This window comes from Ciconia boyciana, chromosome 15 (genome assembly GCF_034638445.1).
Source record: "Ciconia boyciana chromosome 15, ASM3463844v1, whole genome shotgun sequence".
Lineage (NCBI taxonomy): Eukaryota > Metazoa > Chordata > Aves > Ciconiiformes > Ciconiidae > Ciconia > Ciconia boyciana.
The window spans coordinates 7,785,568-7,805,757 of NC_132948.1; the positions used below are offsets into that span (position 1 = coordinate 7,785,568).

At 61.8% G+C, this 20,190-nt stretch overlaps 1 protein-coding gene across 1 annotated transcript in view; it reads right to left on the reverse strand.

The window, feature by feature from the left end:
* The window catches only part of FAM222A (family with sequence similarity 222 member A), a 31,937-nt gene extending 12,152 nt beyond the window's left edge, over nucleotides 1–19,785 (reverse strand). Inside the window, exons 1-2 of the mRNA XM_072880208.1 lie at nucleotides 19,331–19,785; nucleotides 1,972–2,102 (exon numbers count right to left, since the gene is read on the reverse strand). Of these exons, the coding sequence (XP_072736309.1) occupies nucleotides 1,972–2,053 (82 nt within the window). The 5' untranslated portion in view covers nucleotides 2,054–2,102; nucleotides 19,331–19,785. The remainder of the gene's footprint in view (nucleotides 1–1,971; nucleotides 2,103–19,330) is intronic.
* Between the last annotated feature and the right edge of the window lie 405 nt (nucleotides 19,786–20,190).

Sequence of the window (20,190 nt, forward strand, 5' to 3'; positions counted from 1 at the left end):
TCGTATTCCAAACCAGATGCGTGGCCCTGGACGTCACCTGCAATTTAATTTGCACTAGCAGGAGGCCGAGAGGAGCGAGACATGCTGGATTTGCCCATAATGAGCGGAAACATATGGGCAGCTAAACTTTGATTAAGGTGACCTGGCGGCAGCGAGCACGGTGCGGGGGTTCAGCCAGGGAGCGCGGCCACCGCCGCACACCGTCCACCCCGGGGGAAGCCTCAGAGATCCAGGTGAGCGTGGTCCTGCCCCGAGGGATGGGGTGTGATCAGCCAAAAACCCCGGTGCCCTGGTCCCCCACGCCTGCCTGGGTCCGGCTTGGGGTCAGAACTCTGCAACCCGCCCTCCCCCCACCGGCGCAGCTCGGGGACCCCCCGGCACCCCAGGGCTGGGACCCTCCCAAGACGTGGGTGGCTGCACCCATGAGTGGCTCTCCCCACAGATGGGTGCCTTGCCGCGTGGTGACACCACGCACAGGCTCCAGCTCTCCAAACCTCCTCATTTTAGCATCTTCTCCAGGGGGGTCTGTGGCAGGGTGGGAAACGCTGGGGAGCACCGACCCCCCCGGCAGGATCCCGTCCCTGGAGTGCTCCCGGGTCCCGTCCCTGGGGTGCTGCTTCCCAGCATCCCCATGGGCTGAGACGGTCCCCAGCTCTGAGCCACAGCTAGCTCTCCAGAAAACCCTGCCAGGCTCAGCCCGCACGCGGGTCTCGGACCGTGCGGGCACGGCTGAGCTAATTAGCCCGTGGCAACGAGGCACGCCGGGAGCCGGACCCTCGTGCCAGCCCTGCGCCGCCGTGCGCTGCTCAGGCGTGACGGATTAGGAATAATTTTACAAGAGCAACATCCGTTTTCCTTCCAGACACTAATAAGAAGGAGACCCGAGCGGCACCGCGAGCTCCGATTCAGCGCAAGCGCGCGGGGATCCATGCACGCACCCACCCGCTTTGCAGACTCGCCGAGACCCCCGAGAGCTGACACCCCGATGGGTGCTCGGGTGCAAACAGCTCGGGGGGCACCGATCCTGCCCGTCCCCGCGATTGCTGATGCACACACAAACGCCTCCCGGCCTGCGGTGCTGGGATGCACAGGTGCCCATCACCCTGCCTCTGGCCCGGGTGACCGGCTCCCTGCAGTGATGCTGCGCTGGAGCTTGGGGAGCTTCACCCCAAAAATAAACCTCCTGGCTGTCAGGGTGACCCAAGCCCTGCCGGAGCGATGCCGGGGGTCCCCAGGGTGGCTGAGCATCGCCCAAACCCCACGCCCAGCTCACTCGGCTGCATCGGGGTGCCCAGGTAGAGGGGAAAAAAACGTCTCTGGGAAAATACGGATCATTAAACAAATGCCCGGGGGCTGTCACACACTAACAAGCAGAGCTTTAGCAGCTGATTTGTCTTCAGCCAGCAATGTTTAAAAATCCAACTGAGACCAGCAGAAAAATATCCACTCCCCTCTTTAAAACACACATTCATCACTTGAGAATCTTAATGCGTCTTTCCCAGCCGGGGAGGTCAAACACGCCTGCCTAAAGCAGGCTCATTAAATATACATTTAATCATGGTTTGGATTGAGAGACAAAGGCTGGGAGAGACAGGTGCTTTACTGGAGTGACCTTTTGGATCCCATTTTAATGTAACTAGTTTACAGCTTATCTGAAAGGCCAGCTCCTGGGGAAGGCGAGCTGCAGCAAAACGGGGAAAGTAATTAGGGGGGGAAGGGCCGGGGAGGTTTGGGGGGCCGCGGAGCAGGCGACGGCAGCATCCTCTGCTGCCGCCACGCTTCCCAGACAGCTCTGCAACATTTTCTGAAGTTCGACTTATCAACCAGAGCAACCCAATTTAATTTGCTTATCTTGTCTCCTTCCTCCCCCCCTCCCGCTTCTCCTGCTCTTTTTAATTATCAGTTAAATAAATGTCTTTTTCAATAAGAGAAGCAGCATCAAAGCAGGCGCACGCCCCCCCGGGCACTTACACTTGCGTGGCTCCAGCGCCTTGTTGGGGCAGGCGAGGTGCTGGGCTGGGGGATTCTGGGTCCTCTGCAGGCAGGCCAGCATGGTCCAGGCCTCCCGGCGGGCAGTGCCGCCCCTGCCGCCGGCCCGCGCCCTGCCGAGAGAAGAGACACGCCGGTCAGGCAAGGGGACCTGCCCGCCCCGCTGCCCACCACCCTCCTGCCCACCCAGCCGCTCCCCGGACAGAGGAGCTGGAGGCGGTGAGCTCCCGGCGCCGACCATGGGCACATGCTGCTCAGAGCCTTTAGCTCCTTTGGAGATAAATAAATAACTCTGAAAGCCTTAAATAAATATGAATGTATATAAAATAAATATGAAGGTCTCAGTGGGTGATTCGTACTTCCTGCAAAGCTTTCCACCCTTCCCGTCGGGAACAGGGCAGAGCCGGGGCATCCCTCCGGCGCCATGCTCCTGGCAGTGCCAGACCACTCTACTGGCGTGCCAGCCGGCGCCTCCCGGCAGACAGCGACCCCGCCGGCTCCGGCCAAGGCTGGGGAAAGACGGCGTTAAAATCCCGCTCGGGGTCCTGGGATCTGTCGCCAGCTCCCAGCTGGCATCAAAATCTGCTCGACAAAAGCTGGAGGGGTCAGGCCAAAGTCATTGCCGCCACCGCTCTGCTAATTGTACATCCTTCACGAGCCGCCGCGGAGGGCATGAATTATAACCAGTTGCTGCTGACACCCTCCCACTGCTCCGGCTGGCGCGGGGAGCGATATTCCCACTCAGAGAGGGCAGGGAGACGTGGGCAGGAGCAGCAGAAAAGCAGGCAGCAGTGCCCATCCTCCAGCGTCGCAGCTTCTGAGCCATCGCTCTCCCGGCTGAACATTTACCGATGACTGGGTGTCACGGCTGCAGGTCACGGCTGGGTGACACGGCTGGGTACATCACTTCATCGCGGGGGAACCATCTCCTCCTGCAGCCATCTGGTAGACGGGATGTTTCCTGCACGCCCCGGCGCTGGCAAGCGGTGCCGGGGCCGGTGTGCAGGGGGGCTGCGCGGTGGCCTCAGGCACGTGCTGGCAAAGCCCCGTGACCGTCACCCGCCAGGCAGCAAAGCATGGATGGATGCTCCCTGAGCTGCGCCTGGGGCTCTCCTTGCTCCACCGGTTCACATGTCACCCTTGGAAATACCTTCACAGCCACCGCGGGTGCACAGACAACAGCGCCCGCGCTTGCTGCTCCTTCCCGCCCCGTGCCCCCCGTCACCGGGGCAGGGAGGTCCCAGGCGCTGGGCTCGTCCCCGGGCTGGACGGCCAACGGGGGCAGTGGGACCTGCACAGGGTGTCAGTGCCGTGGCTGGGCTCTGCCCGAGGGGGCTGGGGATCTCGCCCCGTCCCCCCGCCGCCACCACGCTGTAAACTTGGGGAAGGGAGAGACTCGTTAGCGAAAGGTGTGAGGAGCAGGAGGGGAGGAGGAAGTCATCTAATACCAAGCAGGTGTCTGGAGAACCCAAATTGTGCTGTTTTCTCCTAATAATGAAGTATTCATGAGTAAAAGCCTTTTTCACTACTTTCTTAAGATACTAATTTCACAACAAGCGCCTTGTTACCATGCAATTATTCCAATCGTGCATTTCTCCCAGATTCCATCTGTCCTCGCGCTCTCTAAATGAAAGACAATCATGTAACCACCTTTCATTATTCACTATTTTACTTTCAGCAAAGGTACCCTGAAAGAAATGATTTCCTCTGAAAGGGACTTTTATTCAGTTTCAAAACCAATTTTCTCCTATTACTGTCTTAAAAAAAAAGGAGGGGGGCAGGGAGGTGTTTTTATTTCATGCATTACATATCCTTTGTTAATGCAGCTCGCAGTAAAAGCAGCCGTATCCATTTTCTGGCTTCGATTTCTGGTAATTTTAAAATATGCCATTACAATCAGGCAGAAATTATACAGTTTGAAAAGAGAATGAAGTGCTTCTTATTCAGAGGCTGAGCGCACTTGACTGCCAGGGAGCTCGCCTCTCCCCGCAGGGACTCGGGGTTCATTACGCAGCCCCGCCCCCAGCACGCCTCGGCTCCCCCGGCACGTGCCGGCACGCACCCACCGTCCGGCTTCGGCGGCGGCTGCAGCCGCGCCGACCCCGTCCCCGCAGGGTGGCCCCAGGTCGGGGCACCCACGGCCACGCCGAGGACGGCTGCACCAGGCACCGGCTTCTGCTGTCCCCGAGCCCCACCTATGCAGTGACCTCGGGGACGGCGTCCCACCCGCTGTCACCATCTGGCCGATCAGCGGGCGGACGTCACCTCCTCCCCTGCAGCGAGGTCTGCTCCTCGCCGGGATGCTGCCCCATGTCCCTGGTGGGCACGGGCTTCACGGGCAGCTCGTGCCGCTGCCGGATGCGCGACAGGTCCCTGGGGAAAATGGGGCTGAGAGCAAGGAGGGGGCAGCATGGGGCAAGCGGAGAGGCCAGCCAGCCCCCGCACGGCAGCGTGCGGCCACCGGCAGGGCACCAAACCCGGGTGCCGACAGGAGGAGGGCGAGGACGCAGCCCCGGGCCAGGGCTGAGCCCCCGGGGAAGGGGCGATGCTGGCGGCTGGTCACAGGAGCTGCGGGCACCCTCGGCCCTGGGGGCCCAGCAATGCAGGTCCCCTGAGGACACCCCCATGATGGCATGGGTGCTCTCCCCACCGCTGCTCCCCAGGCCCTGCCATGCCCCCACGCACAGCCCAGCACCCTCCCGGAGCCATCCCGACCCTAGCCACGCACAGCAGGAGCATCATCGGCATCAGCCGGGAGAGACGCAGGAGCCACATGCCAAACTAAATAAAGCCGCCGATTAATTCAGACCCCAGTTCTGCCCCTGTCTCCCAGCGTCACGCACCGGAGACGATTTTTCTGACAGCTATACTGCACTTCACCCCACCTTCACAGGCGCGCTTCATAACCGCGAGGGCCCCGGTGCCGCACGTGCCACAACACCGTCCCTCCATCCCGGCACCCTGCTGGGTGCCCCCCAGCCCCCTAAAGCACCGGTGGGTGAGAGGGTGGGCGGCCCGGCACAATGGGCATCTGTGCCGCAGTGGCATTTTGTTAATGCTGCTCAGAAAAGCCCCTGAATCAGCTGATGGGAATTGGGCGCTGGGCTGTCCGAACGCTTAGCGCCGGCTTAGTTAGCCCCATCTGCATTTGAACTAATTCCAATCAGCAGGATCCGATTTAGTTCAAGCTGCTCTGGCTCTTTCGTGGCAGGAAAGACAACACTCAGCAGTTTTGCCAAACTGCCCCAAGTCTGCACAGCCTCTGCCCAGCCTGCGCCGACAGCCCTGCCACCACGCAGCCAGCGGCACAGCCGGCACCGCGGCACATGCGGAGAGCGTCCCGCTTGCGGGGATGCCAGGAGTGGGGTCCTTCAGGGACAGCAGGAGCGGGGTCCTTCAGGGACAGCAGGAGCGGGGTCCCCCAGGAGCCCCAGCCCCGCATCCCACAGCACCGCTCCCCAGCCCTCGCATCATCTCCCTCCATACTTCCCCAGCCCCTCTCCGCCCGCTCCTTCCCACCCCCTGCCCTGGGCCAGCTCATTTCAAAGCTCTATCTCTACATCGCACTATTTATAAGCCCAAGGTCTTTGTGACTTTAATAAAAAAAAAAAAAACACACCCTCTATGTCTAAAGCCCCCGTGACGGGAGGGTTTGGCACCTCCTCTGACATCAGCGGCTGATAAGTCGGGCTTATCTCCTCCGAGAGCCCCGCGAAGGTCCCTCCGGCGAGATAAGGCCCGCGCAGCTGTCGATAGAGGCTTTCGCAGGCGAGGATTTAGATAAAAGAAAATGTGACGGGGGGAGGGAACTTTTAAAGTCTCAGCCTGAACTGGGTCTGTGCCACTGGCTGGGCAGCACAAGGGTGGAGGGGAGGGCAGGTGCAGCAGGTTTGCAGGAGCAGCCCTCTTGCTGCGAAAAGCAAGGGCCAAGGTCTCGGTCACCATCCGGGCTCCGATGCAATGTGTGCACATCCTTCCCTGGGTGCTGTCGGGGCTGTCTGGGATGCAAGCCCATAAAAAGGGAGGTTTTGGGGTTGGGAGATGAAGGGGTGCAGGAATAGGGATGCTGCAAAGCTGTTGGAGTCACGCCGCCGCATCTCCCCCCAGCTATTAAAAGACAGCGCTGGGTTCGGCACAAGGACAGGAGGTGACCGGGTCACCCCGGCTAGGAGAGGCACAAGAGGCTTCTGACAGTGCCAGACAGACAGACGGACAGACAGCACGGGAGCGAGGCCAAGGCTGGCAGCAACCCTCATAAGCCAGCAGCACTGACAAATTAAGCAAAAGCCCTCGCCGGTCCCTGGCATGCCGAATACAACAAACCCACCCGCCGCGGTGCCAGGGCTACCTGCTGCGACCAGGGACACCCTCGTCCCTCGTCCCTCTGCGCTGGGATAGAAAAGAAACCCACCGCCCCGCTGGGGAGCTCCCCCTCCCCGCTGGCTCTGGGGACATCGGTGCTACCTCCACAGCAGCCCTGGCACAGCCGCTGCCACCATCTCTGGTCCCCATGGACACTGGTTTTCCATCAGATGGCATCCCTCCTGCAAGGGTGAGGAGATGCCAGGGGAGGAAGGCTTCCCCTCCATGCACAGAGTGGAGCGAGCAGGATTTCGGCTGGCGCTGCCGCCTGGCACCGTGGCGGTGCAGGCAGCTGCTGTGCCAGCTCGTGCCCATCTCCCATCCAGCAGCAGATTTATGGTCCTCCGGCCGAGGTGGCGGGGGGGACTCGGTGCTCGGCGAGCGACGCTGCAGCTCGGTCCCGCAATGGGCGAGCACAGGAAAGGTCACCCCGCTGTAAATCACGGGGAGCACCAGATAAAATAAAGTAGAAAGTTTGACGCCACCGTGCCGCGGGCTGCAATAAAGCACGGCACGGTGCCGCCGGCCGTGCCACGACCTTCCCCTCGCCTGGCTGCCGTTCCATCCCGCCCGGCTAATCCGCTCCCCTCCGCGTGCTCCAGCCCCAGGCCTTTCAGGGGGCCCTGTTAATAATTAAATGTTAATCTAAAAAGCAATTTTAGCTGCAGTGCTGCAGATCTGGTTAGAGATTACATTAGCATGTAAGAGTCAAGGGTAATTTTCTCTAACCCCTCTTGTGATCTTTAAAACCCGCAGATCTTAAAGCAACACCAGCTCCTCTGATTAAAATTGGAAGCTGGGGTTTGCAACGGATAATGATGCTGCAAGTGATTATTTTGCTGCTCGGGATCTCGCTGTGGTAGTGGGGGAGCAGGGGGCTGCGGGGGGCTGGGGGAGCGACCCGTGCCGGCAGAGCAGGGGACGGTGCCCAGGGTGAGCCCAGGACCTGGCTGGCACCGAGCAGAGCTGCGTCCTCAGCTCGAGGGTCCGACCCCGGTGGCTGGACCCTGCTCAGCTGTGCACCCGGGGGGTCCCTCGCCCCCCAACTTCTGCATCATCGCCCGCCCTGGGAGATGGAGCCTGCAGGGAGAACCCCATGGAGGAGAGGGTGCATGCCCCACCAGGGATGCAGGTGCACAAGCCTCTCCCGAGCACACCCTGCATGGGGACGGGACGGTCCCCTCCAGCACCGGGACACCAGGAGGCACATGGGGCCAGGCAGGGCCAGGCACTGCCTGCACCCCCATTTCAGCCCCAACTCAGGGGGCAGCTGCTGCTCCGACATGGCGAGCATCCCTATTTCCCGCTTCCCCAGAGCCTGCCTTTATTTATGGAGGAAACATTTTGCTGCCCCACTGCCAGTGGAACAGTGCCTTTTTGGGGCTGCCATGACCCAGGACAGCACGGAGCTCACGGGCCGTGGCACAGCGCCAGGGAAGGAGCGGCACCACGCAGGCAGCGAGGGCTGCGAGCCCACGCCGGCACCTGGACAGAGCATCCCCTCGCTGCCAGTATCCTAAGGCGGTAACGAGGAAAGGTCAGAGAGACCTTTCTGCTCCCGGGGCGGCTCCAAGGAGAAACCCCTGAAAATTCAGAAAATCAACATCAAAAACCCCCACAAAATATCCTTTTGCTTGCCAGTGGGGCCAGGGAGGCTGGGACAGGGGCACGGCTGCCACAGCCCGGAGCAGAGGACTCAAGCAAATTGCCTCCTGACTGGTACAAATGACCCGATGGAAGAAATAAGGTATCAGGTGTGTCCGTAACGATGGAATTAAAAAAAACAATTCGAGTGCTGTTGAGCGTTTGCAGACATCCTCGCGCAGGGCTCGGGCAGCCTGGTTAAATTTATGTGTCAGCTTTAAGGAGGCCTCTCATCAAATGAGCTATTTTGGGCAGAGATTAAAGATCTATTTTAGCTGCGAGCGGGAACAACTCTCGAACAGGTTAATAATGATGCTGGAAACCCAAGTGTCTCCAGCGCCCCGGGGCAGGGCAGCCAGAGCCCGGGGCAGCACCAGCAGGTGCCTGAGCCGGGAGGGTGGGGGACCCCTGTACAATGTCCCCCCAGTCTCCTGCCATGCTGCTGGGGAGGAAGAAACCCCCGTGCCGCTGCCGGGTGAGGCGAGGCTGTGGCGCTGAGCAGGCGTGGGTAATTGGAAGTGGCAGACGCTGGCACGCCGCTGCCGAGAAGGTCATTACGTGGGACTGGGAACGGAATGCCAGGAGCGAGGGGGGGGGAGCGGCCCCGTTAGCAAAGGTCAGGGCCCCGCTCGGGTGCCTACGGTGTTTTGGCAGAGCCCGGCCCTGGCTGCGTGCACCGGGGTCCCGGCAGTGCCAGCGCGCAGCGTGCAGGCAGGATCTGCCTATACGTACGTATCCCCTCTAATTTGGTACCTGCGGGAGCGTGCCTGGCGGTGGGGAGCAGGAGGCACGCTGCCCCAGGGAGGCCTTTGCCCGGCCCCTCGAAGAGAAAACCTCGCTCATCCAACACGGTCATGCCGTGCCTCCATGCTGCACACGGATGGGGGGAGAGGGGCCGGGGGGATGAGCCCACTGAGCTGCCCACCGACCCCAGCAGCGAGAGCCGGGTGCTCGGGATGCTCACTGGCTTTTGGTCCCAGCCCCAGCAGAGGTGTGGGATCACAGCAGCAGCAAAGCCAAGCGGCTCCAGGGAGGCCTCCAGAGCAGCAATTAAAAGCACCCCGGACCCCGATGAGCCAGGAGCCCAGCCTGGCATGGGCACCCACCCCCTAGGCATGTGCAGCACCCACATCCCCAGCTGACACCCAACAGACTTGACACTGCAGAGGCCAAAGCTCTCCAGTGCCCAGCATGGCTCCTCCTGCCCCATCCCGGGGGCTCGCCTGCTCCCCGCGGGGACCGGGGGCCTGGGGCTCCCACGGTTAGCACGGCAGCACCGCAGTGCCCGGGCCAGCCAGCCGCCCGTCCGGCTGCACCATGCACAGCGGCCAGGCGTGCGCCGCTCGGTAATTACAGCCCCGAGCGCCTGAGCTGTGAAAGAATCTGACGAAGGAATCCAGGGTAGATCGCGCTGCTGAAATTACTATAATCAAAGGCTTTCACAAAGGCTTCAAATGCAACCAATTACCCTGAAAGGCGAGGCAAGAAAGAAAACAAATTAATGTGTTTGCACAGAGCCTCCGCGGCAGCGCACACATCGCCCCGCGCCGCCCTCGACTCCGGCCGGCCACGGCTCTCCATCCCTGGCTACCCGCTCCCCCTCCCTGCGTCCTTCTCCCCATCCCTGGGTACCACTCCCCATGCCCACCCCTGCTCCCCATCCCTGCAGCCCGCTCCCCGTCCCCGCATCGGCCGGCTCCATCGCCGCTGCCCCTGCTCGCCTCGGGGTGCAGCTGCACACAAAGGGGCTCTGTGCTCATCCTTCGCCCCGCGGCCGGCCGGCCGCTGCCCCGCCGGCAGACAAAAGCCCTGCCTGTGCCGATGGCCGGGGCCGGCGCAGGCTCGGGGGCTTGCCAGGGTGGCCCGGGGAAACCTCCCTCCCTCCTCCCCCGGTGCTGGCTGGGGTCCCCGGGCAAGGGGAGGCGCGGGGTCCTCAAAGGCACCCATTGAGCGCAGCCCCGCATTGCCCCGCCGACAGATGGGGAAGCTATTCACTGCGGGGGCCTCCCCAGCCCCCCGGGCCCCCCACCCTCGCCTCCTTACGTTACGCTTCGTCTGCGTTGGCAGCCTGGGGGAAAAGAGGGGAAAAAAGGGAAAAAAAAAAAAAATCAACTTCTTTCTTTTAATATTTAACGAGAGTCCATCACCCTAAGTCTATTTTGTAATACAAAGCTCTGGAGATTTAAACCCTTCTCACCCGGAGAGATGGAAATGAATGGTGCTCTTTAATGAGCTGGTTCAGCAGAAAAGATAGATTTCTAAGATTACTGTAGGAATTCTTATAATTGATGTGTACTTTTGTAACGAGGATTATACCACCATCCGGTCAAGTAATTCCAGCTCTTCCCCCCTTCTCCCAAGCTGGCCCTGCTTTTGGGGTTCCCTGGGGGAGAGGGACCAGCCCATGTCCCTCTGGGGAGAAAGCAATACAAAGAGGGGGGGAAAGAAGAAAAAGCCAAAGAAAAATTAAACAGTCTTTTCTTATTTAGCCATAGATAACCGAATGCAGCCACCGAATGGGGAAAATAAATCATCTCTCAAGATTTATGTATTTGTTTTACAAAGTCCTACTTTCCCCCACCGATCCAAGGCCAGATGAGCTGCTGAATGCCGAGTAATTAAAAGGAACAGAGAACAATACCCGCGCCCGCCGAAGAACGCGGAGTTTCCCTCGGATGTTTATAGCAATTGTATGAAAATGTACAAGCTGGGATGGCAAGAGCTGACAGCCGCGCCGGAGCAGCCGTGATTGCGAGCTGGCTGCCTCCCCCGGCTGATTGGCATTAATTGTGCGCGTTTGCAAAGCAGAACGGAAAGTCTGACATTAGCTGCAAGCCAACATTTCTTTCTAATAGTCTTAATGATTACGACGAGAGCTGATGATCATTGTGGGGCGTTAATAGTCCGGAGAGCGGCTCTGCGGCTTCTCCTGGTGCTCAGTGGGGACAAGAGCTGGGCTGTCGCCGTCCCTGTCAGCGCCATGCAGGGGGAGATGCTCCCCAGGGTGGGCTGGGAGCACCATGGGACAGATTCGAGGGGTCCCACGAAGCCAGAGCCCTCCCATCAGGGGACACTGCCCATCAACTCTCTGCTGAGGGGACGGGAAAGACAGGGGAGGGGACAGTAGCTCCTGCCCCATCCCCTGGCTCTGCTCCATGGGAGAGGGGTGGCTGGGGGGACGGGGACACCGGGAAGGAGAATGCCCCCCACCCTGAGACCCCTCTGGGGCAGGGGTGTACCCAGGGGTGCCGCACGCTGGCCGTGCCCAGAGGGAAGCACCAGGCTGCCCTGCTCCCATGGGTGCCCCAAATGCAGCCGGGTCTCCACCAGTTCCCACAGCCACGTCCTCACTGGGCACCGCAGGAGGGGCCAGGCTGGCGATGGTGCCCGGGGAGCAAGGATAGGGGAGAGCAGCCTGCAAATGACCCACATAAACAGCAGAGCCCGTTATTAAAAGCTGATTAACGAAACCTGAGTTTTCTAGACTTTTTACAAGGCTGGTTTTCTAGATGTCCTTGAGTTTCGCTGCTGCACAGAGGCTTGTGGGAGAGTGGGTAGGCTGTGGAGACCAGCACGGGATGCTCTGACCACAGGAGAGCCGGAGCCAGACGTGCACGAAAACCCTCTGCAACCCCAACCCATCCAGGTTTACACGGGAGGAAAAAAAATCAATGGCCATCGATCTGCAATATAAAGCGGGAACGCGGCGCTGGCAGACAGCAGGCAGCTGGCATCTGACCGGTGCTGTGCAGGGGACACAGCTGGGGGTCACATTGCTGGGGGACCGGCCTGTCTGCCGGGGGACACGGCTCGGGGCACAGCCAGGCTGCCAGCAGTGCCAGCAGCCACCCCACACACAGCGGTCCCTTCCAGGCAGGGAGCAGCGCTGCCAGTCCACGTGCCATAAACCCTCTCAGCAGCAGATAGGACATATCCACGGTGCGTGGGTGGCCCTTGCCCGTGTCCTTGCCCGTGTCCATCCAGCCTCCCCCCGGCTGCCCTGGGGCCACCGCGTAGCCCGCTGGGATGGACAGACAGACAGCCCCAGCCCAGCTCCAGGCTGTTTCAGCTTTTCATTTTTCTTTTGTCATCTGTGTTGGCCAACGTATCACTTGGCTTTGGGCTTTCTGAGATCACTAATAATTGTTCCCAGATGAAAAGAAATAAAGACTCGGTCCCTCTCCCCCTTCCCTCTCCCCCCCCCCAAAAAAAAGTCCGTAAAGAAGAGCTATAAAAATGGCTTGTTATCTCACCTAGCGAGGCTCAGACTGTATGTTATTGCTAATTGGGTATAACATCCTTGTCTTGTTCTGCTCTCTGAAGCTAAATCAAGAAAGCACCACTGCTGCGAACTAATTATATCTCTGGACTGCAGACTCCAGCTTGTCTTCCCCTTTATTGAGTTAAAAAATGGTCACTAACCTTAATCTCTCATATCCCCAAGCATTAGGGCTACTGAAAAACCACCACTTCCACCCGCATCCCAGTCTATGCTGAGAAAGATGGAGCACGTGGCCCGGTGAAGGCTTTGTGCTGCTCCAGCACCGAGCCCGGGACATGACCCAGCGTGAGAGCCTGGAGGTGCCCACCCTGCCGAGCCCCGTGGCACCGGTGTACTGAGACCACTGCGGACACTGCTCGGGTCCCCGCACCATTGAGTCTTTATCACACACAGCACAGAGGCTTTCTGTGCTGCACACACGCAGAGACCGGTCACTGCTGCTTTTCCACCTTTCCTTCTTACAGGGAAGTTTAAGCTTCTTTCATTATGTTCTTTTAAAATCTGAACCCTGGACGGCATTCCCATGGCCCAAGCTCGGCAGATGCGAGCAGATATGAGCATCTGGTTCACGTGTGCATGAACTGAGGGGAGCGGGTGCTGCTCCAGTTCATCCACATCAGCTCCCAGTCCCAGCCCAGGACAGAGCCTGATGGTCCCATTAATGCTGGTGCCCACCTGCAGGTTCCCCATGGGAGCAGGGGTGATGTGGCCACCCGGCTGCACCACTACAGGCGGCTACGGCCAAAGCGCTCCTGTTACCGGAGCGGCATGGCTGTATGCTACAGCACTGCTGCTACGGCATGGACCCCAGCAGCAGGTCATCGCAAAAACAGAGAGGATTACCAGACCCCCAAAGGGCACCAAGAGGAGCGGTGGGGCTTTGGCACTGCAGGCAGTCGTGCAGGACGGCCCCATCCCTCCCTGTCCCAGCACCTCCCTCGGCACCAGACACACAGAGTAAGAAATTTAAGCAGAAATACAAGGGCTGCTGGTCAGAAACCAAAGAGCAATGCCACCGAGCCGCGCTCCGTCCCCCTGCCCGAGGGACCCACGTAGACGGCGTTACTTTCCAAAGGGAAAGTCAAGCTTCGGTTCTCCCCGCGAGCCAAGAGCATCCCTTAAAAAATTGATACTTCCCTGACTATTAATTAACCTGAACCACTTAAAACTGCCTTCAATTTGTCAGGTTTAACTGCCAGCTCTTCTCAGTAAATCAAGCGTCACACGCAGCGTGTGCAAGGTGGCGGCGAAGGGAGCAGGCAGAGAGTGGAACAACCGGGGCACCCTGCACTGTGCTTGCCATCCCGTCTCCCGAGAGCACCGACGGCAATATTCATACCCAGCAATTAGCCAGGGTGTGATATTAAACATGGTGGCTGGGCAGGCAGGCAGGAGCGGGCAGGCACGGGCAGCGTAGGCAGGCCAGCGGGGCTGTGGAGCACCCCACACCACAGCGTTCCCGTCTCCCCCACGTCACCCTTGTTGTGCAACCAAGGCTAAATTCGAAAGCAATATGAATATTTATCTCTGACAGCGAAATCTCCTCGCTGCAGGGTATTAAGGCTTTATTAGTGCGTGGTTACCAGCGACGCTAAGCCAGCCCTCGCTCTAGCCTGGAGCACGGCAGAGATGACCTACAAGAGGCAGATGGCGAAAGCCTTGGAGAGCCCCGGACCTCGGGACATGCCTGCCTTTGCCAGGGCGAGGAGGGGGCTGCACACCCTGGTCCCACGTGGGGGGACAGGGAGAGGGCTGGGAGCCCAGTGCCCCCACCAGTACCCCACTAAAAGCCCTCTCCTTGCCCAGGGCCAACCCCTCCGAAATGCCTCCCCACGGTGGTGCTGTCCCCCGGCCCCCACGCTGCATGGCTCACCGTTTTGGGTTAAAACACTGATGTATTCTCTCTTTAGCGAAAGAAGTCCCAGGGGCTATAAAAATTCCCAGCAGGCTCCTGTCAGTCTCAGGTCATTAACTTTCTTTCATTGGGAGTTTGTTTACAGTCAGCCATAAATAGCGGCGCCCGCCGCTCACCAGCCGGGACGGGGTGGGACGGGATGGGGCTGCCCATGCAGGAGGGTGCAGCACCCCGGGGAGCGGGGTCCGGCGCTCACCCCCACCACATCGACTTTTCCCAGGCCCCGCATTTCCCACTGGCCCGGCACGCCAGCCGGCACCGCACGGCACAGCGCTGCCCGTGGTGCCATTTGCCACGAAACCACCTCAGCCCTTCAAATCTATGGGGTCACCTTGTGCGCGGCTGGCGCGAGCCGGGGCACACGGTTGGGCATGCTTGCAGTTCAGGTGTGGTCTTTCTCAGAGGAGGAGGAGGAAGGCAGCTGGCCCGAGCTGCCCGCACAGGGAACCTGCCCCCGGGACCTGCCCTGCACCCTCACCCAGGCCAGCACCCGTGGCAGAGGGAGCCTGGCCCCTGTGCCCATCGCAAGCACCGACCTCGCGTCAGGATCTCTGCAAGTTTGAGATGTCCCAGTCCTGGCGCATGAAGCCCCGGGAGGGACCCCAACACCCCTTCATCTCACCGCGACCTCCACCTCAGACCTCCACCCTTCCCCAGCAGCCCCTAAGGCACCGCGACGATTTACCAGCCCGGAGGCAGAAAGCAGGAAAGCCGAGCACACCACCGGTATGGCTGGCACGGCACCGTGCTTCTGCCGGGCTGCTTTGTACACAGGAGCTCCTCCGCATCTGAGCACACCTGGGATGGTCTCGGAGCACCCACATCCCACCGCCCACCCGAGAGATGCGCCCACGGCACTGCCGATGCCCCCAACACCAGGAGCACACCTTGAGCCCCATTAATGCCTCAGCAGGCTCCGGTGTGCCTCCCGGTTCGGAGCCTGCCGGGTGCAGGAGCCCGGGGCTGGCAGCGGGACCGCAGGTACCTGGAGCTTTATTTGCCTTGGAGCTTTATTTGCCCTAAGCGAACACGGCGGCTCCACCATGGCCGTGTGAACCCACCAGCTGCAGCTCTAATAAAGACACAGGATCACACGGCTCCTGCAAACCGCGACCTGGCGAGGCGCAGCCGGAGCACCGGGCACCAGTTAGATATTTACCCTCTGGCCCAGCAAAGCACCTGGCACTCTCTGCACGGGGGGCCAAGTGGGGAACCGCGGAGCCCGGGCTCCCACCGCTGGCACGGCCAGCTCCCCACACCACCCGGCCACAGGGCTCGCGCCGGCATGGCCGCAGCATGGCAGGGATGCTCAGCACCATCAGCCCCACTCTGGCACGGATGCCCAAAGCGGGGGCTCGGTGGCATGGCCCCCCCATGCCTTGTCCCGGGACTACGGAGGGGAGCTCCTGGGGGTAAATGGCCATGAGCAGTGCAGCCAGGTCCGGCCTGCAGCAGCCAGGAGCCCACCTCTTGTTTTATTTCACAGGGCGTCTATAGGAACGGCTGATGCACCGGCCGAGCACATGGTCCAGCAGCACCCGGGGCTGTGCGCTGGGCTAAGAGATTAAACCCCAAACTCAAGCACGGTGACTTCTGCTCTTCCACCCGTGCCCAGGAGAGCAAGGACTCGCCAAAAATCACAGCCTCATCACTCACAGTCCCCCACGTCTATGGAAATATCTATATTTTAAACCATATACTCGCACAACCTGTAATCAGAGCAACACAAATAGCCCCTGCTTCCCATGTAAATTAAAAACACCCATTAGGCAGATTTCAAAAGATGTCAGTAGGCTTATAATTATACACGACATCCTTCCGAGATAAAAGCGATTACCGGGGATGCAAATCACTTAGCAACCAATCAGTGCCCCCAGAGTGCAAAGCACTGACCAGCCATCCATTTTCGCCTCGTCCTTTTATTCCCTGCATCGAGCAAATACAAACACAGATAAAGAGAGGCACAATAGCTCTTGACACGCAAATAGGTTAACATAATAAAGCCAGCTTTAGCCGGCTCACTCGAGGGAGAAAAGCAATTCTCAGGCAAGCAGGAGGTAATAAAACAGGGCTTTTGTGTTCCTGGCTCCCATTCTCACCCCTGCGCCAGCTTTGCTGCATTAGCTGATAGGCATCGCGGTTTGATTGAATTACCTTTCATGAATATTAGCTTTTTGAGGAATGCGCAGGCAGAAGAGAAAGAAGAAATGTCTTATTTTTGCATGCATGCGCCCGCTGCAGACGGACATGCGGCGGCACAGATGCCGGCGGGGCTGGGAGCGGGGTCCCGGCAGGTGCAGCCCCCGGCCCCCCCGCCAGCTGCAGCGTCCCCGCGGGCAGCACCGGCCCGCCTCGGGGGTCACCGCGCAGGACTCCCCCCGTCCCAGGATCAGACGCCACCGGCAAAGGACCTCATCCTGCCAGGAAAGGATATCCCGCGCTGTCCCCAAAAGCGGCCGCACCCGCCACGAGGCTCCCGCCACCAGCCCCGTCGCCCCGGCACGCTCGGGGGTGGGACCCGCATCCCTGCCCTCGGCACCCCCTTAGCAGGAGGGCGGGCTGGCTCTCACCACGTATTTGCGGGGCCGTAGCTCCCTGTGCCGCAGGCGGGCCAGGATCAGGCCGCAGAGGGGAGCGGGGCCGCCCGGCTTCACCGCAGATTTTTCGCACACAAGTTCAGGCCACGCAGGAAACCCGCTTCAGGCAAAAATTAACTCTGCCGCCTGGCAGGGATGCAAACGCCCGGCACTAATCCCGCACGCACGGCGGGGAGCGCGGGGGCAGCTCGGGGACGGCAGCGGGCGCGGTGCTCGGTGCGGACCACCGCCGCGGGGTCGTGGGACCGGGGAGCCCCTCGGCGCTGGGAGCCGGAGCCCTTCCCCGGGCAGGGCAGCAGGCTGCAATTAAAACACAGCACTGGGAGAGCACAGGCTCCCCCGCAGCCTGCTCAGGGATGGATGCGTGTTTCAGGCTCAAATAAAGCAGATAACCAGAAGGGCTTAAAAAATGAGGTGACGTGGCTTCCCCGGAGGTGCTCTGTCCCCCGGGGGACGGCCCGGCAGCAGCCACCCCATCTCCTCCCTCCGTGGGCGTCTCTGCTCCAGCCTGGGGATAAATATTCACGCCGAGATATTTCAATTTTTAATGAGACGGTCAGCTGAAACGGGGCCCATCTCGCAGCCGGCACCGCGAACGCGCCTCACCGGTACCAACCCACTCAGCCGGCAGAAAAGCCGTTCCTAAAGCCGGGAAAACACGAGCCAGGCTCCCACAGCCGGGGAACGGCTTCCTCTTCCCCGGCTCTCCAGACAAGGTCGGAGGAAGGCACCGCGGCAAGAGCTTCCCTCTCCTCCCGCTACGGCTTCGAGGCAGCCCGGCCCGACAGCACATGGCTCGCCCCGGCACGGCCCTCGGCACCCGAGAATCCATTCCTGAAAGTTTTAAGGATCCTTAATAAGCAAAGTCCCTCCCGAGGGCCTGGGACGCTGGGAGCCCTCTGCCAGGCATGTTTCCCCCGGCACCGGAGCCCACATCCGAAGGCTTTGCCAGCCGGGGTCCCGCCGGAGCGGTGCGGGCACCCGGATCAGGGAGCAGCAGCATGTGCCCGGCACGCCGGACGGTAAAACCCCACAGCAGGGGCATGGGAAGGTATAAAACTGTCAAATCCCACAAAATCATCCTGAGCAAAAGGCGGGACGCTCGTTATTGAGAGAGGGGCCACGTGGCTCTGCCCCCATGGCCACGCACCCTTAGCACTCTGCCCTCCATGAAAGCACGTCGCCCACCCAGGCAAGCTGCCTGCAGCCTCTGAACAAGAGCATCCCTAGCAGGACGATGCACATCTATATATATATATATAAATACACACACACGCACATATATATATCAAAAAACTCCCTACAGAGACGTCCGTGCCGCAACAACCAGAGCCAGGCAAACCACCACTGCCCGATGCCAAGCAAATTCATCCCTCGCAAACCGCCAAGCACGGCTGTAAAACTTTGCCGCTGCCTCTCCTCAGAAATAAACGTGCAGGGCCGGAGCCGGGCCACGGTTTCGCCCGGTGCAGGGGTGCCCTGCAGCGAGCCGTGCCGAGCTGCCGCCGGCTCCCCGCCTCCAGGCCCTGCCTCTCCAGCCATTACACTCCCACGATCTCACGGCTCTCCCCAGGGCCGGGGCTGGATGCCGGGGCCGAGCCGCCACCGCTGGCACTGCGAACCCCCCATTTTCTGCTGGGGGCCGAGCCGGAGAGGCGGCACAGCCCGCTCGTCCCCGGCCTCAGCTGGTGGCAGGCGCGGCGGATGCCCAGCCGTGCTGCCCGGTGGCTCTCGGAGACCACGACGCCTCGTCCCCGCCGAATCGTATTCCCAGCGCCGACGGTCCAGAAGATGCCACAGGGATGCTCCCTCCGCGGCGGAGCTGGGCCCGGGAGGTGCATCTCCTCCGGGAGAGCCCCCGGCACGGCGGGAGGCAGCCGGGGAGACGGGGCTTTTCAATAAAACATCGCAGCGTGGTTCCTTCGCCTCTCCTCTCCTCTCCTCTCCTTTGTGACCGGCAGTATCCACACCAGCGCGGCGTCGATCGCGGGTGTCCTGGCTCTGCCACCACCCGCTCCGGTGTCCCTGCGGGGTCGGGCGCTTCCCCGCCGCCTCCCTGCCCCGGCCGGCTCCGGGCGGAGGAGAAAAACCCTTTTTTTTCCAGGCGAAAAGGGGCAGCCGGGCTCGGCAGGAAAGGCAGCAGCTCACGGACGGCTCACGCTGGAAGTGTCTCAGCTTTCCTCGTGGAGGCACCCGTGGATATTTTATTTCCACTTACGAGTCAGGCGACCCAAAAAAGCCATAAAAAAATAAAAAATAAGAAGGAAAAAAAAAAAAAAGTTCTTCCCGTTCCTCTCCGGTAGCGACGGGCGAGCCGGTCCCCAGCCGCCGGCGGCGGCTCCGCGCCCGCCGTGCCTTCCCCGCGGCTGCGCGGCCGGGGAGAGCCGGGCACCGCCGGGCACCGCGCTGCGGCGGCGCCGCCTCCTGATGCGCCCCGGGAGCCGGAGCCCCCCGGTCCCCCGCGCCGCCCCCCCCGCGCCGGTAATCCGCCCCCCCCCCCACCTCCCTCCCCGGTGCCCGCCGCCGCAGGCCCCCCGTTACCGTCAGAGCTGGATCCGGGCCGGCTCCGGCCGCTGCGGTGCGGGGCGCGCCGGGCCGCCCCCGGGCCGCGCAGCAGCAGCGGCGGCGCCCGCCCGGCCCCGCGCCCCGCCGGCGGCCCGCCCCGCCCCGTGCGCGGCCAGCGTGCGGCGGCTCCCGGCGCTCTACCCCCGGGGCGGGGGGGGGGGAAGAAAAATATCCGAAAAAAATAAATTAAAATAAAATAAACCCCGCGCAGATGGGCTGAGGCGGCGCGGGGACCCCGGGGGGCATCACACCGCGGGTCCTCCGGTTCCTTTGTGCGGCGGCGATCGGTGCCCGCCGGCCCGTGGCGCAGCGGCGGCCGGGGGCGGGGGGGGCAGGGCCGGCCGCGGCTCAGCGCTCCATGGCGGTGGCGGTGGCGGTGGCGGGGCGCGGCCCCTCGTCGCTGCCTCCCGCCCGGTGCGCGGCTGCGGCGACACTGAGCGGCCCCGCGCGGGGCCCGGCGGCCGCACGCGGCTCGGCCCCGCCCCCGGCGCGTTACCAAGGGGACGCCGCCGCGCGTCCTGCGGGGAGGGGCGGGGCCGGCCGGCACACGCGCCCCTTTCGCGGGAAAATTCGAACCGGCCGCCGGCAGGCGGCTCCGGCAGGCGCACGGCGCGGGACTGCGGTTCCCGGCGTGCCCCGCGCGCCGCCGCCGCGCCGTGCCCCTCGCTCGGCGCCGCGGGGCCTGACGGGAGTTGTAGTCCCCGCCGCCGGAGGCGGGTTTCCCCGGCGGGGTGGGCTCGGCGGGGCCGCGGGCCTCATGGGGAGCGCCCCGGGGCCCTCGGGGGCACGGGGACGGGTCCTCTGCGGCGGCCCCCCCCGGGGTGCCACGGCTCCGG